At 37.9% G+C, this 24,791-nt stretch overlaps 1 protein-coding gene and 1 pseudogene across 3 annotated transcripts; both read right to left on the reverse strand.

Moving 5' to 3' along the window:
* Positions 1-9,957: 9,957 nt before the first annotated feature.
* LOC137742666 (MLO-like protein 3) lies at positions 9,958-15,990 on the reverse strand. Of its 3 annotated transcripts, none has more exons than XM_088680178.1 (16): positions 15,790-15,990; positions 15,564-15,706; positions 15,382-15,439; positions 15,011-15,222; positions 14,780-14,896; positions 13,773-13,833; positions 13,533-13,627; positions 12,297-12,371; positions 12,073-12,164; positions 11,891-11,940; positions 11,749-11,789; positions 11,478-11,651; positions 11,337-11,372; positions 10,923-10,990; positions 10,711-10,771; positions 9,958-10,494 (listed from the first exon to the last, which is right to left on the reverse strand). In XM_088680178.1, the coding sequence occupies exons 2-16, from the start codon at positions 15,690-15,692 to the stop codon at positions 10,165-10,167; spliced, it is 1,599 nt and encodes a 532-aa protein (XP_088536304.1). In that variant the 5' UTR covers positions 15,693-15,706; positions 15,790-15,990; the 3' UTR covers positions 9,958-10,164. The 3 variants fall into 3 exon arrangements, with proteins under 3 accessions (XP_088536304.1, XP_088536305.1, XP_088536303.1); XM_088680179.1 differs by having other exon boundaries at positions 15,564-15,697; positions 15,790-15,907; XM_088680177.1 differs by having other exon boundaries at positions 15,564-15,717; positions 15,790-15,895.
* A 599-nt stretch (positions 15,991-16,589) lies between these two features.
* On the reverse strand, positions 16,590-21,013 carry LOC148692867 (uncharacterized; annotated as a pseudogene).
* Positions 21,014-24,791: the final 3,778 nt, after the last annotated feature.

Consider the following 24,791-nt stretch of genomic DNA (forward strand, 5'->3'; position numbering starts at 1 on the left):
TTCGAAGAAGTACCAAAACTCATTTATGGTCAAGCCAAGATCAAATAACTTGCTCAAGTTCGAGAACCCCACCATCGTACAAACTGCATTCGAGGAGCATTGGGTAGGCGTGCATTTCATGAAGCAGTTCACCTCTTGGAAAAGACGTGGCATGGGAAAAGTAAATCCTAACATGAAATAATACAAATGGAATTTGATAGCCTTTTTCCTAGCAGTGGAACTTTTGCCGCACGGTTCATGCCCGCTATCATCCTTCACTCACTTGATGCTAACCCCTGACGGAATCGCATGCTTGTATGTCTCAAGAAAGTCCCGAAACAACTTATCAGAATTGATCTTGACATGTGCAGCCTTGAAGTAGCCCACCTTACCAGAAGAACCACCTTGACGATGCAAATGTGAAGGATACTCATTTGTTTTGCGATTGGAGGAATACATCTCAAAGTATCCGCAAAAAGTACGAAGAAAAAAAAAAAAAATATATATATATATATATATATATATATATATATATATATATATATATATAAAGGACCATGAGCCTAGCGCTAGGCCTTACAGCCCAACCCTCTCACTCGCAACGCGACCCAATGCGGGGGGAGGCTCGCACTTCATCTCCCCCTCTTATTTGCGCGCCCATCGTTCTAAGCAAATAGGCCCAGGCCACCAAGACCCGAGAGCTGACCCACATCGGTCTCTCCTACTCTCTCACCTCTCCCTGCACGGGCTTATGCCCAACAACCTTAAAGGCCCGGCCCAAGCCAGCCTCCCCGCACCTAGCCACTTCAGCCCGAGTCGAGTTGATCACCTGGCCCATGCCAGCTAGTTCCTACGCCGCACCACCATATGCAACAGCTCCGTGGCACTGTTACCACTTGTTTCACATATCCTCGACCTCTGCAGAGCCAATTTTTCAAGATCCAAGACTCCTAAAAATTCAAGAAGAAGAAAAGTCAAATTTTTCTTACCTTGGTGCAACACGGAGAAGAAGAACAACAACGAGAGACGACTCTTTGCAAGGGCAAGAAAAGAAGAGAGCTAGGGGAGAGGGAAAAAAATTCCTCTGGCTTCTCTCTTCCTTGTTAGAATGATGATTGTTCTCCAAATTTATTTAATCCACTACTTAAGGTAGAATTAAATAAGTATTAGGGGCAATCGGTTTCCTTTTCCTAGAAGAAGTCTATCTTTAAATCAAGAAAGAAGATCAAGTTCAAATTGGGAAACAATCCTACAAACCTATGTAGCTTGGAATTTCTACACCTACTACCCTTTTTCTACATGCAACCCAGCAGGTGTGGGGGCATTTGTGGAACCTAAAATAATCCCAAAAATCCTAGAAGCAACACGTGGACTTTTACTTAAGAAATACAAGATTGCCCTCAATAAATGGGCAGGCTCGTCAAGTACTCCCACGCGAAGCTCACACCCTTGGAGGTCTCAGCAGCTGAATATGACTGCCCACAACTCACCTACCTTTAGCAAGGAAAAGTCAAAGCATTAAAGATAAGGATTAATTACCCAAATCCTATCTTTAATACATTCCCAATTGAAGATTGACTCCAATCAAGTAAGTAATCCCAATTTAAATCAATTAAGGATAATTAATCCATTATCTCAAGATATTATTTCCTATTTAATACCTTGAGAATATTTCTCCATAAAACATTTGGCCAATAGGATGCCGTCATGTGTAGGGTAAAACCCTAACACTATGGCCGGCCCTCTCCCCTATATATACCCTATATTCTACCAAATATCAAAAGTTTTTGCTACCCTAAAAAAGCCCTAAATACTTTACTCTCTTAGATAACTGACTTAGGGATCGGAGATCCATTGGCCTAACCCCCTCTATCTCGTGGGCGTGTGAGGCTTAGGTCTTTGATCAAAGGTGTTGATTGTTTTGCAAGCGCATTTTTGTCAAGACTGAAGACGACAAAAATTTTCATCAACAAATAAAAAATATAAAAATAAATAAAAAAATAAGTAAATAAGGTTTAGGTGACTAAATATTGATAATCGTCGCGCAAAGTTTTTAAAAAATAATAAAAAACTTATGAAAATAACTATATTTTAAAATTTGTAATATAAAATTAAATAAAAAATTAAAATAAATTGGTTTAGGCGACGAAATATTTGGATTATGTCGCGCAAAGATTTTTAAAAAATAATTTATTTTATTTTATTTATTTTTGAAAGACTTTGCATGACGAAGTTTAAAGTTTCGTCATGCAAAGTGACTTTGTGTGATAATGTGTGTTTCGTCGCGCAAAGTTTCACAGTGCAAGACTTTGCGCGACGAACTTTAAAATTTCGTCACACAAAGTTTCATAGCGCAAGACTTTGCACAACAATGTGTGTTTCGTCGCACAAGGATTTTTTTTTACTAGCGGTCTTAACGTTCGAACTTTTTATCACATCTCAATAGCTCTTAATTCTTCTCTGGGAACTACTATATTCGAAGCTATCTCTCTTAAACTTACTTTAACTTGAGAGTTTATAACGCACATTATGCATTCGATGTGGTAGTGGTGCACACTATGGTTAGAGGTGGATCTACGGTGGGTCAAAGTGGGTCAGTTGACCCCATGAACGCTGGATAATTGATTGGGAGAGCCTCGGTTGACTCCATGGTCGTTTAGGCAATAGGCATTTCATGCACACTATGTGTTCAAAAAAGACCCCTTGGTCTGGGATAGAGATATGTAGAGGACAGTTGGGCAACCTAGTTTTTCTCTATGAATGAAACCTGGAAGAAGAAGATGCAAAGTCGACGGTGTGAAGAACAAGATGATTTTGCCCTATTTTTATCTAGAATAAAGTGTTGTTTGATCTCCTGAACTATAACGTCAGTTGAAATTCAGCCCCTCAACTATTTTTTTGAAAATTAAGGACTTAAAGTTTTCAAATTGAAAAATTCACCACTCACCGTCATATTTGAAGAGAGATTCCAATTTTTTGTTAACTTTTCTTCAATCTAAACCCTAATAATAAAATAAAAAGTGATAACAACCACTCCTAAATCCACCTCCCCACCATCAGCCACAAGTCCCTGTTCAATTACCTGGGTGGTTTATTTATTTATTTTCTTCTTAATTTCTAAAATTCTTTTGGTACTCTCAAAAGTATTTTTCTTATTTGCATTAGAAAACTAATACATCCTTCAATTTGATATGAACGATCAAATCTGAAAATTTTGAATAAAGGGGTTTATTGGCCAATTTTTAAAAGTTTAGTGGGTTAATTTACTAAATAAATAGAAAGAAGTCAAGTTCAATTGATGTTATAATTCAGAGATCAAACAACAATTTACCTTTTTATCTTTTACTTAATCATTGTGTTTAAGGAGTTCCTTTTAAGACCCCACCTCTCCTGTCCCAGTCCCACCAATATAACAACCTAAGCATCTATCTCCATAAAATAAAAAGTAAAGCAAAATAATAAAACCAAAGCAACTCACATGTATTACAGTTAATTTCAGTTTACTATCTTGAAGTTTCGTGATTTTCAACATTTGGTACATGAAGTTTTTTTTTATTCCAAAGTCATACTTCAAGTCTTAATTTTAGGATAGTTTCATACATCCGTTAAGTTTTCCGTTAGAATTTTTGTTAACTGATGATGTGGCGCCCACGTGGACAATAAATGAGCACCACGTGTCAATATGGCCCCACTTCAATATTAAAAAAAAAAAAAAAATACAAAAACACAAAAAAAAAAAAGAAAAAAAAAACTCAACCCGTCTTCTACCTCTCCCAACCCCCTGCACCCCGCACCCAACCCCCTCCCTTCCGTCTTCTACGCCATCGTTTTGGTCGTTGGTGACCCCCGCAACAAGAAGCAAAACACCAAAACCCCCGTCGTGAAGCCCCATACCTTCCTTCACCACCCTTTCTCTGGGCAACCTGCAATATGAAGTGCAGGAACCCCTACCTTCCTTCCTTCACTCCTACAACATGCATCTACGCCTCCCCAACTTCGATCTTTGATTCCTTAACAACACCAATTCTTCTCGTCCCTTTGCCAATGGAAATTAGGGTTTTTTTTTTTTTTTTTTCCTGGAGCAGTGGAGAGAGAGAAATGGGTAGAAATTAGGGTTTTACGAATTATAATTTGAGTGTGTTAGAGGAGATGGCAAATTGCAGGTTGCAGAGAGGGATGTTAGAGAAAAAGGGGAATGGGGAAGAAATTGTGGTAGGAGGAGAAATACCCACATGGGTTAGGCTTGTAGGGATTTCAGAGAGATTATAGAGGGAAGAAGGAAGAAGGTAGGGGAAGGTTGGAGGAGACTGGTGGTGAAGGAAGGTTGGGGGAGAAGGTGCAGGTTGCAGAGGGAAGGAAGGGAGGGGGTTAGGGGAGAAGACGAGGGGTTTTCCAATTTTTTTTTTTTTTTTTTTTTGTATTTTTGTATTTTTTTTTAATATTGAAGTGGTTCATATTGACACGTGGTACTTAGTTATTGTCTACGTGGGCGCTACGTCATCAGTTAATAGAAGTTCTAACGGAAAACTTAACAGATATATGAAACTGTCCCAAAATTAAGACTTGAGGTATGACTCTGGGATGAAAAAAACTTCATGTACCAAATGTTGAAAACCATAAAACTTCAAAGTAGTAAACTGAGATTAATCCTATATTATATTACAAATCTTTTTTACCTTATAGTGAAACATAAAACTATTTAATGGTAAATAGCTACTTCTATTTCGTATAATTATTATTATTATTTTTTTATCTTTTTATATTACTAATCGACAAACGCGTAGCACTCGGGAGATGATGTTCAAACAAATGTATCATTAAACATTTTACGTGTTGTTTTTGTTCAAATGCACACTGTACACGCTATTTTCTCACTCACTCTTTAAAGAATTTTTCTTTAATCCGCCACTGACTATGGATATCTTTTTGTTCTTACCATTTTTTTTGTGAGTTACTGAAAGCATTGGAAAATTCAATATGCATATATAATGTATATACTCCTAGAAAGATTCTAAAAGTTCCAATTTATCCTCATTCCTTTGCAGTTGTTATTTTCTTATAATTTAGGCTTTTTAACTAAAATGATCCTTGATATTTGTATAACTTATCATTTTGATCCCTCATAATTGAAATCAACAGAAGTGGTCTTGAGTTTGTCCACCATCAATCATTTTGGTCATTCCTTGAAAAATTATGTTAAATAATGACTAAATGACAAAAATACCCTCAATTTAATAAACAATGGGCAAAAATGATTTGACAAAAATTGAGAGTATTTTGGTCATTTTATCCTTATTTAATGGAGATTTTTTAAGAAATGATCAAAATGATTGATGGTGGACAAACTCATGGACCACTTCTATTGATTTCAAATCTCATGGACCAAAGTGAGAAGTTATGCAAATTTCAGGAACCATTTTGACTAAAAAACCTATAATTTAAAACAATGGAACTGTCATTAACCTCAGCATGAAAACATAGTTTGATATTATATATATACTACAAAAAAGAAGTAACTCCGGATAATAATATGTTGCAAAGAGAACCACAACAGCTGTTGGCAGCTGATCCCTTTAAAGGACGATCGAGTTTATGGTTGAATATCAAAGGGCCATTTTGGCCTGGCTGGTCCGGTATGCTGCAACCAAAAGCTATACGCATGTTTATTTATTTATTTTTCTTTTGGAAAATACCAAAAGCTACATGTTGGTACGGTGTTCCATCATATAAACTACATTATTATGGTAAAGGTTTTGTTTTTATTCTCTTACATAGTACTTAACAAACCCTAAACAAAAAGAAAAATTATATTATGCTGATACATCAAATAACATCAAACGAATGCAATGGATAGATGCTCTGGTACTCAACAAACATGTAGGAACCATTGAGCCCTTTTAAAGCGACCGTGATTTGGGTGATGCGTCGTGGTGGTGGTGTGTGTGTGTGTGGAGAAGAGACCGAGTCATACATGCAGGGAAATTTATATTACGAGGCACAGTGCAAAAACTAATTAATATGGCCTTTTTAACTAGGGCTGTAAATTGATTTGAAATGACTTGAGTTTGTATTGGATTTGGCGCTTGTTTTGGCTTGTGAAAGAAACATACGTTCCCCTCGATAAGAATATACCAAGCTTGAATGACATTAGTGTGTTTGGTTCGTATAACTCGTGAACATCTTGTCTTTATTAGACAACTTGAACTAAATTATATGTAAGAAATTGCAATGAAAAGATCATATTTGAGATTTTGATTTTGATAAATTGCGTTTACCTTTTTTCAAAGTTTAGATTAGTTATCTTCAATTTGACTTTAGTTTTTTTTATTTTATTTTTTTTATTTATTTTTTTTATAACAGAGATTTGATATTATATCCTCATCTTCTTTTATTTCTAAACAAACTACAAGCATGACCTTGCCGCCCACTAGGTTCGATCATCATATTAATAAGAAAAGACGTTTACGTGACTCTCTTAGAGTTTTATTGCTACAAAAATAAGTCCATTTTTTAGACCTTCTTCTTAAGGGACTCATATGAAACAATCCCCATTATTTTCTCAATACCTACTGATCATTGGTTCAGTATGTGAAAACCATTAAACTACTGTAAACAGTAGTCACTATTGTATAGGTTAGCCAAATACCCAACTCTCTTGTATAAAGAAAAAGTAATGTGTGTTGATTTTTTGTTTGTGTTTTATATCATATATTGTATAATTAAAATGTGTCGCCAAGTTACTCATTTTTACTGTAAGACAAAATTGTCTAAATTTAATAAATAACTTGAGACACGTTGTTAGCCCATTGTGAGGCTAAGCCCACACCCTCTCTCTTAATATAAATAATACCGTTTGTTCAAAAAAAAAAAACTTAAGACACGTTGAGCTCGATTCGTATAAGAAGCAAACCAAACTTAACTTGAGCTCGTAAAAATTAAACAAGTCAACTATACTTCATCCTCAGTTTAAAATATAATCAATTTCATAACTAAAACTCATCACCAAAATTATAAAACATCAATTATAACTATTAAGTGTAAACTATCCTTAAGAGATCTGTTTTTTACTAATTTCATTAACTTTCAGTGAAAGCGATTGTGTGAAAATGATTTAAAATCTTAGGAGGGGTTAATATAATTTCTCAAATCTCAGAGAGTTTCATGAAAAACATGAAAATTTTCATGTGATGTAAGTGAAATTAATCTACAAATCATGACAATCAATTATCGAACTCATCATTCATATATAAGTCGAATACAAAACTTTATATTTATAGTGTAGAATATTATCTTAGACTGTAGTGCTAATAACTTATTATATTTAATATTGATCCTTAAATTGTAAATAACAAAAAACACAATTACTTAAAAGTTATCTCTTGCTACTTAGCACTACGGTCTAGTGATATTCCTCTTCATTTATAAGTAAGAGGTCTTAAGTTTGATTCTCGTCAAAAGCGAATTTGAACCACATTATTGTTAGCCTATTGTGAGACTTAGCTTACTCTTATACACCCTTAGTATATATATAATGTCATTTGTTAAAAAAAAAAAAAAGCCTATCTCTTGCATTTTTCTTGGACTAGTAATGCCTATTGTGAGGCTTAACTTACTCTTATACCCCCTTAGTGTATATAATATCATTTGTTAAAAAAAAAGAAAAAAAAAGGGGTTATCTCTTGCATTTTTCTTGGACTATGTTAGATGGAAATATTTTTTTTCTTACCGTCCTCAAATAATAGTGGGTTTAACACCTTATTTATTATTGTTGAATGAGTTTAAATTGTTTAATGATAATAAATATGGTGATGAATATTACCATAACTTTAGAGCCGTGAGCAAAAATGCACACATGTTTGTTGGGTCCAGTGGGCCAACGGGGTGTCCCAATAGGAACTATCCGAGTCAAATAAGGCTGAAAACTAAGCACCAACATGTTTTCTAATAATTTTCTTTAACAAGTGGGTCTCCAACTTTAACTATATGTTTTGTGTCGCACCAAGATTTGATTGATTGATTCCAATTTCCACACCAAAATGGTTGGTGTTTTCAGTATGCCTTTGGGCCTGTGGGCCTTAGTATTAATTGCAGAATTTTAAAAGATGATAGACACTAATTATGTAACACGTTCGGACTTTGAATTTAGGCACTTAAGTATGCTTAGGCAAACTAAGAGGATTTGAGTATATTTATTACATATCGTATAAGTTCATTAAATTTACTATATAACGTATAATATATAAACATTGAATAATATGTTTTTTTAAATATATAATATAATGTGAGAGTTTTTAAGTACATAAAATGGTGTGGTCTTTTTTTCTTTTCTTTTTTTTTTTAAAAAAGAAAAAGAAAAAGAAAATAAAACATGGACTAGGATCCTCTCCAGATTCCTTTCCTCAGGATCCTTGGGATTCTTCAATCATGAGCGTTCATAATGGATGAACGTTCAGGGATTGTTTTGAATTTTTTTCTTTTCTTTACAAAATGAAGTAGTCGCCTCAGTCTCTCTTATTCACTTTCTTCTTTACCCTCCCTCTCTTTGAATCCTCACCTTCTTCTCTTCACTATTTCTCACTCTCCCAATAATTAATTTCAATTTTTTGTCAAATTTCTAGTAGATCAACGTTGTTTACGTGATCACTTTCTCTCTCCCGTCCAATTTTTCTTCTCAACGTTTCACATTCCTCTCGCCTCCCAAATTTTAGATTTTCAACACAACCATCATTGTAAATTTCCCATCTAAACCCTTTCTCTCTCTCTCTCTCTCTCCTACCCTCTCTTTCTCTCTCTCTCTCTCTCTCTCTCTCTCTCTCTCTCTCTCTCCCACCTTCTCTCTCTCTCTCACTCACACTCTCCCTCCCACCTTCCTTCTCTCTCTCTCTCTCTCAGCAAATCTTGCATCATCTACAAGAGATGTAATTGCGACCAAAGACGAGAGAGCCAATATTAAAAAAAAAAAAAAAAAAAAATCATTGCCTAGATCGCCGCCTAAACCTCCTAGAGTGTGCCTAAGTGGCATCTCACTCCTACTTGATTTTGCTGAACGATTTGGCTTAATCTCAACGGCGCTCCATCGGCTAGCCCCTAGGCCGATTCGTTGAACAATGATTAATTGTCGTAAATTGGCAAAGGGCATTACTCGTCTCATATCTTGTACTACATGTTGATTCCTCTAACAATTGTTTTTTTGTTGCCCTAGGCGGTCACCTAAGCACTAGGCAGCAATGCTCTACTGCAATTTTGGTCAAGACATTTAAAAAGCTGGGAGGAAGTAGGTGGGAGGCCTAGGCGCTTTAGGCCGTCATATGTAGCTCTAGTCGGTAGTCCAGGCGGCTTCTGCAATTTTTGATTCACCATATGTAGGCATCTGCATCATTGACCGTTCACCATTTGCAACTCACCTCTGCAATTTTTGATAGCCTGGTTTTGTAGAAGGTGGGTTTTGGGTTCTTTAGAGAATGAAAGAGGAGATAAGGATGGTGATCAAGAAAAAAAAAAAAAAAAAAAAAAAAAAAACCAGCCACAAGAGGAAAAAAATATCAAAGAAAACCCACGACCACTGACCCCAATTTTGACCTTAGGTCAGCAACAATCCTTCTTGATCCCTTCCTTCTATTTCTTTTTTTTTTTTTTTTTTTTTTTTTTTCATGGTTTTCACTCTCTTGCTTTGTTGAGAAGAGTATTTGTGGTTGTGATTGTGGTCACTCTCTTTCTCCAGGAGGAGAGCTTTTGTGCCTATTTTTTTGTTTGGTTTCGTTAAGCCTATGAGGACATTGCCATGGTGTCTCATAGCATGGCTTCTTTGCCAAATGACCGTCGTCTTTTACAAGTTCATCAAAAATTGATGCAAGGTTGTGCCCTCGTAAGTGTTGTTCCATTTGGTTAAATGTAGTTATGTGGGGATTTTTGTATTGTCTTTCTATTGCATTTGTAATCATGGAATTGTATTGTTGATGGATGATGTTCTTGGTTTCATTTGATTAATAAAATACTTATTACCTTAAAAACAAGATATATAGGATAATGGGTTAACAAAGCATTCTAATTATAATGGGTGTATACAGGGTATGCCTAAATTGAATCGAGAAACTCCAATCCTCTAATTAATGGGCTAACCTATTTATCACACTCGTTTGGTTTTGCCAAAAAGGATTAAGTTTGTGTTCTGATGACCTCAGGCATTCATATATGTACCTCAGTAGATGACGCATTGCTGGCTAATTCAATTTCATTTTGGCCAGCCCTTTCTTGATGATCCTCAACAATTTCTTGGTTATCATGAAAATTCTCAGTTTCTCTAGGATGACTCTGGTTCATTTCGGCGAAAGTTAATTGGGGACGATGTGAAGAGAAATCAGGGGAATTCATGATTCTAGACGAATTTTCGTCGTGACCAGATTGTGAACAGTGTGATTTATTTTTCCTCTTTCTCTTCACGTCAGCGTGCCACTGCTTTATAACATTTGTTGTTTGCTCTTCAAGCACTGCTGCACTCTTGAAATTTGATCCCATCTGCATTCATATATAACCTGAGTTTAGGTGTACAATATCGAGGGTTATATTCTTATCAAATGATATGTTACACTATCAAACTATTAGTTTTTAACAGTTGATCGATTCGATTGTATTCGACTGTGATTCACACTGATAGTTTGACGCATAGCAATACATAATATATGACAAGAGAAAACAACTATATGCTCATATGCAAGTCAAGGCATGCATTACCTGGGTCACTAGAGCATAGAGGGGAAGAGTAATGTAACTGCACATCACTTGAACCGTCACCCTACAGAAATTCGTCAACCATTTACTTTTAGTGGAACATTAATGCTAAGTAGCATCTGATTTGTACAATAACAGACGTGCAAAATTGAGTGTGCATATGTATACGATGAGAGAAAATAGAGGAAGATTCAAAGATGAGCGTTGGTACTTACGCTAAAACCACTCGTACGATTATAATATGTATGTGTTCGTGGTAGCAGGAGTGTATCCCAAATTGCATCTGAAAATAATTAAGAAAGGAGAGGTAAGTTGGTTTTTATCTTAATTTTCATTAGAACAAAGTAACTTTTATCTCGAGTACTATATCGATCGACTAAACTGGAGTAGTGTACTTTTATCAAACAATCTGACGTGTTATATTGTCATGTTGTCGATCTAATAAATAACATATATATATATATGTGTGTGTGTGTGTGTGTATATATATATATATATATTCAGGTAATGGTTAATCTAATTAATGGTTTATTAGTTTAGATAGAGAAGATGATAAAAATAACAAAATGTTTGTCAAGATAGCACATTTCTAACTAAATAACGAACAAGTGGAAATTAATAACACGTACCGTGACCCATATAAAGAAAGCAAGTTCAAAGGCATTCTGCAAAGACGAAATCATGTCAGTTAATTTGATCATAGTAATAACTGAGATGATTAATTATGCATTAGTACTCATATGGAGTTAAGAAAGAAGATGAGTATTTACCATAAACAAAGTGAGATGTAAAAGAGTCAAGACGAACTGTGGTTGACTGAACCAGAAGTGACTGTCTTTTGGTTGCACCAGAGGAGTTCCTTTAATCACATGATGCTGGTCATGAAGTTGATGAGCCATGTTTGCTACTACTACTTCAAGTTTGGTTCCAAGAACTAGAACTATCTACGAACACATAATTCTTAATTAGCCCTTAATTACTACAAGAATTAGTAAAGTAAAACCTTGATTAGAAAGAGCTAGTTTAAAATTTAGTACATACAATTAGTGGCACAAATGATACCAAGAGATACACCTGCCAACCTGTTTAAGTTCATATAGTTAATTAGTAACAACCAGAAACTAAAGAAATTATTTAGGTTGAATAAGCAAATTAAGGACTTAATTGGTTGCTTCTTAATTACCATGGACATCAAGGAGGATGAAGATGACGACAATAAACCACAGGAAAGGGCTGCCAAGTAATGGATTTCACAAACACATATTTAGCCAACATGAACAAACTAAATTAATTGTAGATATAATTAGCAACCTTAATGAACTCAGGTTTTCTAATTAAAATTTTATAAAAATAACAAGCGGCAACCTGATTCCGACCACAGCTCTAAAATCATTGTCCAGTGATCGTTGTATATACTTTTGGAAATCGAATGCATTGTAGTTTGTGGACAAATGAGTCTGCAAAATTTGGGCAAAACATACTTGAGATATAAACTACTGAGATATGAGAAATGAGAACCAATTAATTAACATTGAACAGAATGATATATTTTTTATATCTTATTTGTTTCTCTATTTATATATACTCACTGAAATGAAACCGTGGCGCAAAGTGAGGTAGTCAACTTTGTCCACTGAATCAAAGAACTGCCGGAAGAAGCACCTCTGCATAATACATAATTAACAATTTAATAATTAATTATGATAAAAAAAACTCATCATGATTCAGGACAACCACATATATGTTAACATAAAATCTTATGATTATAATAACAACAATAATTAAAGTGAAAAGAAAATGGGGCTTTTAAATCTAGGTCCAAAAACAAAGGTAGTTTTTTAACTAAGTCCAGTTATCCAATTACATATTTTTATACCAATTTTGCCCTTTTAGATAAAAATATTTAAATTCTTTAATGTTTGTATCATTTATTCAGTTTTTAATTTTGAATATTTAAATACTGACTAAAATATTATCTAGTAACCACCTAATGATGTTTACCTACAAAACCGATATAATTTAGTAACTACCTATTGTATAGGAAGAAAAATACTTTATACCAACAAAACAGATGTAATCTACCTACAAAACAAAAATAAACTACCTATTGTATAGGAAGAAAAATGCTTTATACCTACAAAATAGATATAATCTACCAACAAAATAAAAATAAACTACCTATTGTATAGGAAGAAAAATGTTGAACCTCCATGGCAGAACATTAGAATAGAAATATGATATAATATACCTCCATTAAAGGAACAAATACTAAACAAAAAAAAGGAACAAATACCAAGTTTCAGGTTACCTGTATGATACGCACAAAAATATAATAGAGCAAATATAAATGCATGATACTGTATTATTGCTTGCAATTGATACCGTATTGCCGAACGAATATGTAAAAAAATTGTGAAAGCTATGTAAAAACTGAAATTGTCATGAAGGAATTTGGAGGGAGGAACACAAAATATCACCCATGAAAGATGAGAGAAGAAAGATGATGATTGATTCCATGATCTAACAAAGGGAATTGTTTAGAAGAAGGAAAAAAAAGGAGGGATGAAACGGACTGGGGGTTGAGATTTTATTGCTATAACTAATCCTACAATTAAGGGATTAGTTAAACCACAAATAATCATATAATTAAGAAATTTTGAATATTTACTACAATTTATAAGTCTAAGGGATAAATATGGTACAAATTATAAATAAGCTTACGTGGAATATCAATTATTGGACCTATTTCAATGCAGTGGACTAATTATAGTAATGGCTCACAAAATTGGATCTATATCAAATTATCCCAAAGAAAATCAACTCACAATCCACAGTTGAGCAGTGGTTCCTCTTCCTGTACAAGAACTCATATGTCGAAGAGCAAATGTAGTCTGCCTTGTAAACCTAAACCGATTAGGATCTATACCCAAAAGAAGTTGAGTATTGAAAAAAGAAGAAGATTGAATTACCTGCTGTATTTAATTGAAATTGAATTATGGAACAAATTAAACAAATTAAGATTACACCTAAAACGATTAAGAATTTTATGTCATTGTTTATCATACCATTTGTCACTTGGTATTCCACTGTCTGAGTTTCTTTTTCCCATGCTTCCCAACGCCTCATCTGTAAATTTGTTTGAACGCAATGTTAAACAAGTTACCCGAGTAACCAATTAGTTATAAATCAATAAATTATTACAAGGGAAATAAAAAAAGCCACTAGAATATTAGAAATGCAAAGGAGAATGTTTTAAAAGTGAGATTCTTCATGAACTCTCTGCCATTTCATGTTTTTGGCACAACATTTTATAACGTTGCTATGAAAATTAACGTTAAACAGTGATGTGACATATAGTCTATGAAAAGTCCCATTTTAAGAGTCTCCTTAACATTTTTTTTAGAATGTATGTTTTATTTTTTTTCGACTAAAGATTTAGAAGACAACAAATTGAAGTGGCTGCCACAATATTTTTATAATTAATTAACATGTAGTAAGATAATACATATGTAACACAAATGGGATTAGAATAATTTGAAAAATTATATACTTTTCCTTTGACTATATGACATGACACATGATCCGAATCTTAATGCATTTTTTCTGCCTTTCAATGCTCAAAGCTCCCCCCCCGGCTGCCTCGGGGGGGGCATAAAATTGACTTCTCACGCCCAAACGTGAAAATTTTCCATGTGAAACAAGGACATTGTTACCTAATTCTTTTCAGTTTCAGGTTGGGATGCATTCTCAAAATCTAAAAAAAACAGTCAATTTGTAAAAATTTAATTGGGATTCTACTATTTTTAACAACCAGATTCTCAAACCCAAACTGTCGGTGAGGACATTGTTATGGGGTGTGGTTTGGAGAACATCGGGTGGGATTATGGTTGAGAGTTGGGCGACGGAAGAGCTATAAACACCCAAACTGTTGTTCACATACAATTATTGAACGATCGACTGTTTTGCATGATACATGCTTTGGACTCTAAAGATTGCTGATCTCGCACGATGCCAATGTGTGGAAAAAAAATGTTATACAAAAGAAAAAGAGTGAAAAATTAGAAATCCATACCTTGGCCCTTCCTAAAGCCATGGTGAGAACACTATACACAATCTGCATAACTGCCAAAACGAAGATGAAATTGTTGAGCTGATTGAGCCCCCCTTGAGATATAAATGAGGTCTTTCCCTGCAAACCCAAATTTCCTTTTAATTAAATAATAAAACTAAATTAAAAGAGAAAAACAACTACCCTCTTCATCGCAAAAATATATCAATAAAAGCAAAATACTTAATAACATACCTGGGATTCACAGTGATCCTCACTGGTATCGGCTGCTGCAAGCATTCTTTCTATTGTTATTTGCTCAAAACCAAGTGCTTTGGTGGTTTTTGTTGGTGCATTTTTTCTGCAGGGAAGCATGGTGAATGCAACTTTTGTGGGTATGCATATTTTGGATATGGATCTTTGTGATACTGTCAAAATTAGTGACATAAATCCCAGGAGTATAAGCACTGCACCAAAAAAATAAAAAATTTGATTCAGCAAATTGTGTCAAATTACCAACTAGAACATACATTCTGCATAAACTGCCCACGTGGGAAGAATACTCTCAGAATTAGGATAGGTTCTGAGTTCTTTTTCTAATGAATCAGCAAACAGAAATAACTTACCTGATTTGAGCTTCTCTACGGCCTCGAACAAGGCGGTTTTTCTGTGTTTTTTGAGCCACTGCATCAAAATACATGATCAAATTAAAGAAATTTTGAAATTAGTGAAACCAGTTTCAAAAACCATTTGACTCTTTTTCAACAAGTTTGATGGTAATATCTTACAAAAGGTAACATGTACATACCTTGCTAATGAGATGAATCAAGTGCTCTATAAATAGAGAGAGAAAAATGAACACAAAACAAACTGCTGCCAAAGCCCAGGTGGGGGTTTCTTGAAGTGAACGGCTGGATGCTGATCCTGCAGAAGCCATAATTTCTGTGTTTTCTTGGGGAAAACTGGATCAGCATCAAAGGAGGAGCCAGTGAAGAGATGCAAGAACCACACAGAAAGGTTGTTCATTTAAATACCTGAAATAAATAGAGAAGATGGGGATGAAATGTTCAAATCTTCTACGCTGCTGTGACTTTCAAGTCCAAGCAAAGCTGCGCCTTGTGAAAGTCGTATCCATTAAACTTGATTTGACACGGTTTATTATATTATATAATAAAGGTTTGTTTAATGGGGATTTTGAGTCCCATCTTTTTTTCTTGGTTGGAGATTTAGGTCCCATATTTTCGCGGTGCAAATACGTCCATATGTGGAAGTAGTTGGGGCAGGTGGTTCCATTTATTTGGGAACTCCTTTTCTGCACCATGACATGAATGTTACTGTTATGGATAATCAAAATCAAATTACGATGTTATGTGTTCACTTTTGTTGACCGCGGCACTCGACTGACTGATGCTTCGGCCAAAATAAGAGACGGACAAGTTTCCCAAAAAACCAAAATAAAAGTTAATTACAGTTTCTCCCATTCTCAGGTTTGAAGTCTATTATTGTAACCACATACAACATTTTTAAAAAATTTCATTTTCATACCGCATCTATTATTTTATTTCAATATAATATGTCTATTACATTTTTCATTCATTGATCCGTTAAAAGCTGATGTGGCCGTAGTGGATCTCTTTACACGTCAGCCTACTCCCTCTAAAGCTTGCACACGTGGATATCCATCTACCACATCATACCAACTCAAAAAAAAAAAAAAATTTGAAAAGGGGATCCGGGCAATCACCCTTTTTCTCTTCTCCCTCTACCTCACTTCCCGCCACCACTCCCGGGTCAATGGTCAGCCCAAACCCGCTGCCGTCATCCAGCTGGTTCCCTAAGTTCCAATTTCTCCCCGAGTTCTCCAAACCACATCCACCACTTCGACGGTTTTCAAGTGAAGCGGGTCACCAAGGAAATTCAATTGAAACCCAGCTCTCCACTGCTGTTGGTGAGCGCAAGGCCGAATTAGGGCGTTCAAGGCTCGCTTCACCCACTCGCCTTCGACCCCACTGATTCGAACCAGCGAGGTCATCATAGTGGATCTGCGCATATTCAACCTGTTCAACCGGAAAAATCCGGTGTTTTGACTCCCTCCCTGGTTTTTACGGAGGCTGCAGCGAAACAATCCTGAATGCGACGTCAGTGAGCACATACAGGTCTTTTTCGACATCAAAATTGATCTGGTTATCATGGAAACGGCGATGGATCGGTTCAAATGATGGTTAGGAAAGATTGAGCGGGGGTCGATGAAGAATCGAACTGACGGAGACGGAGAGGAGGAGGCCGAACGTGTCACGCCCCGATCCTGACATACGTCCAAGATCGACACGTGACGTCACCCAAATACTCGTTTAACTCACATACCCCGTCTCAGGAATATGGCAATCATAATTTGAGAATCAAATTGCAAAGAAATTTCTCGTTTACCTTATGGCTGCATCTAACCCCTCATTGGACTGCCTACGTACCCTTAAATAGGGATCAAGCCATTCGTAGTTCATTAACACAAATCAGACGTTTACTCCACTCAGTTCAAATAGAAAAGCATAGTATTCCTTCATCATTCAATATAACTTGACAACATGTAACTCCTGGACTCATCATGTTACATAACCAATCCCCATGAAAACATGATTTCTCTCCCATCCAACATATAAATCGTTATGTCTCATCATGATATCGCAATTCACAACACACATCATAATTAAGGGCCAATGAAACACAAATCCATTCTCTAGCCGCATTAATTAATTAATTTGATCAAAGTAATAACAATTATTCTCATATCTTATAAATTCATATTTTATGAAATCATAATCGAATCATAGAAAATCCCGAAGGAGTCACTCAGACGTCCAACATCTTTTCTACTCACAAGACTTTCGAAACCATTGACACAAATATATATATATATATATATATATATAACTAAGGCTAGAGTGATATAGTTAGGCCAAGCCTACTTCTCCAAACCATGGAATTTTAGGCTACTCCACGAAATTCAACAACCTCGGGTTCCAGACCACTCAACGAAACCAAACCAATATGATCGCCCAAAAATGTATCATGTACAACTAATCCTTATCACCTCTAGAATGCGTATGGTCCCCCATCGCAGATATACCAAGCAGGACCATAGGCATAACTCATTGTGCAAGCAGTGATCACCCATCGCGGATATACCTAGCACGATCACCCCTGAATGCATATGGTTCCCCCATCGCGAATATACCAAGCAGGACCATCCATGTACCAAATACTACGTGGTGCAATCTCACCATCACACATTAAACATAATTATATGCATATATGCTATCGATTCCACATATCAACTAGCATCAAGTCAGATGGAGCACAACACAAGGAATTCCCTTAATTACTATTTCTACTAAAAATCTAATAAAGTACCTAACTCCTCTCTTGACTTCCATCTCCATCCCATGCTATATAATAGTGCCAAGTTCAAATGGGTATCCAAATGGCAAGCATATCCAAATAATTATCAAACAATAATTAGCTCCCATAATTGTCATAACATTCATCATAATTATTATTCACATTAATAAAAAGTTAATCAAACACACCTACATCACAACATCATCAATACAAAAGCCAAATCATAGTTAATTAGCATAGGTCTATGGCTAAATATATAAAATTCACATTTCAATAGAAATCATAATTATAATACCAATTTATATTCACAAACGATACTAATGTAAGAAATTAAGATAATAACCATATCACCTATGTCATACAATTACCAAAAATGAGCTCAAGACATCTAATTTAGCCTAAGAGTGACATCAATGGCCCCCCGGCCACGCGCCGCCGCGGGTGGCGGTTGGCCACCCCAACTCGACAGGAAAATCCAACTATTTCCAAAAATTACCAAAATTTACATAAATGAAGATCTCAATAAGTAGAGTAAACTTTATACCTGCGGCCAAGGCCAATTTGGCCAGAAAACACCCCAAACTGGCCACGAACTGCCGAAAACCCTAAGGTGGGTGTGCTTTGACTCGGCATCCAATCGAACTCCGACACTTCCAACACCGCTTGGGCTTTGTTCCTGGGGTTGAGGGGAGTCTATTGGTGGTGGTAATTGGAGGAAGTCATTTCACATTTAATGGATTTCGTCATGGTTCCTCATAGCACCCATGGTGTAAACCTTAAAGAAATCGAACTAATTCTTGTCGATTTTTGGGTGATTAACGAAGGAGGGGCGTAATGATGTTTGCAAGTGTTGATTGGGTGAAAACCGCTTGAAAATATGATGGAGGTGGCCAGAAATTCAACTGGGTTGGGTGCTCCTCACCCCTCTCCTTTCTCTCCTTGTTCTCCCACCTGATTGGCCATTCTTCTTCCTCTCTCCTCTCCCCATTTGCCATCATCTCCCCTTTCTTCCTCTCCGGTTCGCCCATCCTCTTTTTCCCTTTCCTCCCTTTCTTTTTTTTCTTTTTTTTCAAACTAATTAGGACCCCCATAAATAATAAATTGCCAAAAAAAATTTAAATTATAAAAACTCCTTAATAAGAAAGCGTAGTTTGCAATAGTGAAGTCCAAGAACGGGATTTCACAGAACGAACGCTGATCAGTGGTGGTGGTGGTTGTAGATCTGCTAATTGTAGTAGTGGTGGTCCTGGTGGTGTTAGAAGAAGGCGAAGGCTAGAGACGAGAAGCTGGAGATTGTCGAAAAGAGGGGTAGAGGGGGTTGCGGGGAACTGGAAGGGATAGGGTTCTGGGCGCTTTTTATTTTTTAATTAATTATTTTTAAATGCGTAAAAAATTTATTTTTTAGCCACGTGGCACAAATGTGGCAGCCACGTCAGCTCTTAACGGAACAATGGATGGAAAATGTAACGGATGTATTATATTGAAATAAAATAGTACTTTAGGTATGAAAGTGAAATTTTTTAAAGATGTTGTATGAGATTGAAATAGACCTCAAACCCGAGGTGATAAAGTGTAATTTATCCAAAAAAAAAAATTAATAATAATAAAAAAAGACAGGCAAATTTTGAGGAAAAAAACGATATTCATTAAGAAAAAAACACGTACACAGCACACAGAGGATATGGTGCGTGCTGAGCCTCGATACAATTTCTTCCTCCTTATTTCTCAGAGATCGGGATCGCAATCTTTGCACTTTCTCTATCTCCAAAACCCTAGCTTTTCACATCAATGACGGATTCTGCTTCTCCTTCCTCTGATTCTACAGCTCAAGTTCATCAACCTCCTCCGATGACTTCCTCTATCACGATCACTCCTCCGACACTTCCTCCATCACGATTTAGAACATTGGATAAATGGTGTTGATTAAGCTCACAACTACCAATTATCTAACTTGGAGTGCTTTGTTCGCTCCAATTTTTCGTTGCTACAATCTCATCGACATAGTTGATGGATCTACACCTCCACCGCCTCAAATGCTACTTGATGATTCCAGCAATCACACCTCTCTCATCAATCCATATTATGTTTCTTGGTACGAGGGTTACCTGCGTGTCACCTTCGTATAAACCTGTTAATGATCCGTTATTAACGGGTTCTTATCGCGTGACCCGATAACAACTCAATTAGTTATTGTGTCGATAAAAAATCTATTATTTCGTGTTATTTACTTGTCGTATTAACAGATCGTATAAAAAATTATTAGATCTACTCGGCGAAATGAAACGTGTGCCATAGATTAAAGCGTATCCTCCAATTTGGCTATCCTCCAATTTGGCTATCTGTGACTTTTCAAACAAGCTAAAAGCCTATCTAGGCAAAATGTCTAACACAAAAAAACATCTTTTCTCTCCTCTGTGAGAGTTCGCCTGAGTGCGAGTTTTTTTCTCCCCGGAGTGATTCCGTGGGTGTGATTCGGTTTCCCGTTGATCAAACCATCCTTAAGCCCTCAGATCTGAAGGTTTTGACCCGTTGCTGTGATATGCAGAGCCTTTACTCCCCTTGAACCTCTCTGTACGCCATCAACCTTGTTTCCCCTCACGACACCCATCATAAATCGTTAGAGCAGAGGATATACACGGCTTCGAGATTCTGGCGGACGCCGATCGGTATGGCGTCGTAGGTTGATCTGATGGCTGAGATCCCGGGAAAGTTCTCGCACCTTTGAGCTCCGGTGTGCACGTACAGCACCGCGAACGGCTTTTTCTTGATCTCTGGAAACATCCTCTCCTCCAAATACATCCGCAGAGCATCCAGCACAGCGAAACGATGACGGACGCGTCGAGCAAAAGAGCAAAGCGTCATCTAAGTTTTGACTGAGGGATATTTCTGCATCTTTTCTCTCCGGTGTGAGAGTGATTGATCCTTCGTGAGTTCCGCCTCTGTGCGTGTGGCTACAGGTGAGTTTCGATCGTGTGTTTTGTGCTGTGCAGGTCAAGATCTTGGGGTGTTGGGTAACTGAGGCTCTGGAAGCAGGATGGCGTGGGGTGACAGGGCCTAGGGTGACGCAAAGGATTTGGGGCTTTTCAAATTGGTGTGTTGTACTCCACGAGGGTTGCAGTGGCTGTTGTGTTGATCTGATTGGGGGTTTTACCTCTGTCAATTTGGGTTTGTGGGATCTGTGCGCTTGGGGGTTTCTGCTATTGTGGTTCGTTTAGGGGGGGTGGTGGAATCCGTCAACTGGAAGGTAGTAGGATGGGTGATGTAAGGGATTAGGGTGACGGTAAGGGGGTGGGGTTTCTCAAACTAGGGTGAATCTCTCTTCGAGGGGGAATGGGGTGGGGTGGTTTGTCTCTAATTAGAGTGTCTCTCTCTTCGAGAGGTGATGGGGTGGGTAATTTGAATCGGGTTGGGGGGTTTTAATTCTGTCAGTCTGGGTTTGAGGGGGCAGGATCAGTGGATGGAAAGTCTCAGTGACAGGGAGGAGAAGAAAGAAATCAGTTGGTATTCGGGGTGGCTTATCTGTGTGTTCTGAGGTTGTGTCCAGCAAGTCAAGGTTTCTTCTTCGTCTCAGGCTGGGCGAGTGGGGCAGCGCTGTTCCTTTGTGATGGCGAAAAGTGGAGTGGATGAACTGGTGGTTCAACTGAACCAAACACTGGATTTATCAACCATGGAGCAGGGAGTTAAATTGGTTGGGAAAGTCCTTACGCCAAAACCATTGAACAAGTGGGGAGTCAGGAATATTCTCAGAGCGGCTTGGAAAGAAGTGGGTGAGGTGGAAATAAAATGGGTAAGGGAGAATGTCTTTATTATTTCGGTCAAAGATGAAAATGTAGCCTCAAAAATCCTTGAGCAGGTTCCCTGGGCAGTGATGAAAAAGGTGTTCTCTGTCGTGAAATGGCCTCCGAAGCTCACTTTGGAGGAGCTGGAACTGGATGCTGTTCCATTTTGGGTTCAAATAAGGGGAATTCCGCTGGGCTTAGCCTCTATCGAGAACGTGCAGCGTGTAACCAAAGAGGCTGGGAAATTTATAGCCATGGAGGATCCCGGACACGCTTGTGGATTTGTACGAATCAGAATTTTAGTTGATACGGAGAAGCCATTATTTAAGGGATGCTGGATTCGAAGGGATTCAAATAAGGAAACCTGGGTGAAATTCCGGTATGAACGGCTTCAAGATTTTTGCTACAGGTGTGGACGGATTGGGCATATCAATACAGAATGTTCTGTTGAGATGTCTGGAGATGGGGAGGTGGCGTATGGAGAGTGGATGAAGGCACCGCCGGTAAGGGAGGTGGCGATATCGAAGAGAGTGGAGTATGTGGGCAGGGGGGAACGCCGGCAGGCTGGGGTGGTGCGCGGACCGGGCATCACGGCTGCACAGAATCAAGGTAGTTTACGGATTTCGAAGGCTCAAGGCATGGAGCGCAATCAAACCATGGAGCCAGGGGGAGCATCAAAGAGTCGTGGCACAGGTCAAAAAAAATGGCGTAGAAGAATGCGGGGGGAGGCAGAGGATACGTCTTCCTGCTCTGAAATGGAAAGCATTAAAACAGTGGGTGAAGGAAGGTCGGGCGAGGTCCAGGGGGGCAATAACTTTCTGTCCGCCCAGGATGATGAACCATTATGGGGTAGTAAAAGAAGTGGGGATGCACAGGATATGATGTTAACTCAAGCTCCACAGAAGAAATTCAAGGGCCCGGATACGGAAGAGAATTACCAAGGAAGGGTGGCAGAGACAGAGAGGAGGTTAAATTGCAAGGAAGGAGACCTATCGGTGGAACGAGTGGTCTATACGACGGGTGAAGATAAGGAAGAAATAAGTGAGAATCTTGGAGGACATGAAGTAATGGAAGGGGAGTCGGATATTGTTAAAGGAAGGATGGTGACAAGGAAGGCGGGCAAGTTGGCTCGGGGCGGTGGCGGCTTGCCTTCAACAGCCGCAGGCCAGCCATGAGTTATATATTCTGGAACTGTCGTGGGCTAGGGTCGGCAACGACAGTCAGGGCTCTCCATGGGCTTATTTGCAAAAAGAGACCCTCTATGATCTTTTTATCAGAGACTAAGATGAAAGACCATAGAATTCTAGGTGTGAGGAGGCGATTGGGTTACTTACATGGTTTTGATGTTTCGCCAATTGGAATGGCTGGAGGATTGAGTTTATGGTGGGAGGACAATCTGGAGGTTAATATTATCTTTTCGTCCAAGCATATTATTGATGCTGTGATGAGAATTAAAGGGCAAACGCAATGGAGTCGGATTACGGGTGTGTACGGAACGTCGTATAGAGTTGAGAAAAATCTGTTTTGGGAATGGATGGTTAACCAATTTACTCCCACATATATACCTTGGATTTGTGGCGGGGATTTCAACGAATTCCTGTGGGATTATGAGAAGTCTGGAAGAGTTGAGGTCTTGTACAACAGACCAAGATTCTTAGAAGAGTTTCTGTCTTCCTCTCAGTTGATGGACTTGGGTTTCAATGGACCAACATTCACGTGGAGAGGGCTGAGAAAAGGGGATTGGGTGGATGAGCGATTAGACAGGGTCATGGCGAATGAAAAGTGGCAGCAACTCTGGCCGAACTCCCATGTTATGCATGAAACGGTTTTAGCCTCGGATCACTGCCCAATTGTTCTTAGTTCTATATCTGATGGGCAGAAAGGAAGGAAGATGTTCAGGTTTGAGACGTTTTGGGTCTCGGAGGAAGAGTGCAAGAAATTGGTGGAAATGTGCTGGGACCGGCGGCATCATGGTAGCCCTGTGAATAGGTGGGTGAGATCTTTAAACGAATGTCGTTATCGTTTGAGCAGGTGGAATCGTACCAAATTTAAGGGGAGGGGTAGCAGGATCCATGATCTTCTTTCCCAGTTAGATTCACTCCAGCGAGACTGGGGTCCAAACTATGATGAGATAAGGGAGATATCTCGGCAGATTGATGAGTTAAGACTCCAAGAGGAGAGTTATTGGTGCCAACGATCGAGGGTAAAATGGTTGAGGGAGGAGGATGCAAACACTCAGTTTTTTCACTCTTCAACCCTTCAGAGGCGTAAGAGAAATGAGATTGTGAAGCTTAGGGCTGAAAATGGAAACTGGGTGGAAAATCCGTCTCAGGTGCGCCATTTAGTGGATAATCATTTCTCTTCAGTTTTTAGCTCGGCAGGGGATCGTAACTGGGGGTCGCTGCTAGATTGCATTAATCCCTCAGTCTCGACAGAAATGAATGAGGCGCTAACTGCACCGGTTACGGAGGAGGAGATAAAGGAGGCTGCTGGGAATATGGGAGGTCTTAAGGCTCCCGGCCCCGATGGTTTCCAGGGGATCTTCTATCAGACATACTGGGAGATTGTGAAGGAAAATGTTTCGGCTTTGGTCAGAGAGTTGCTTCAGGACGTCGCGGGTTCGAGATTGATAAATCAGACTAATATAGTACTGATTCCCAAAGTCCCTAATCCGGAATTTGTGTCGCAGTTCAGGCCTATCAGCCTGTGTAACTATTCGTACAAAATACTGTCAAAGATTCTTGCTAACCGGTTGAAGGTATTATTGCCTAAAATCATATCTACATCTCAGAATGCTTTTGTGGCGGGTAGACAAATTCAGGATTGCATTGGCATAGCCCATGAGATGTTTCATTATCTGA

The sequence above is a fragment of the Pyrus communis genome, chromosome 11, assembly GCF_041283825.1.
Source record: "Pyrus communis isolate YQ-2024b chromosome 11, ASM4128382v1, whole genome shotgun sequence".
Lineage (NCBI taxonomy): Eukaryota > Viridiplantae > Streptophyta > Magnoliopsida > Rosales > Rosaceae > Pyrus > Pyrus communis.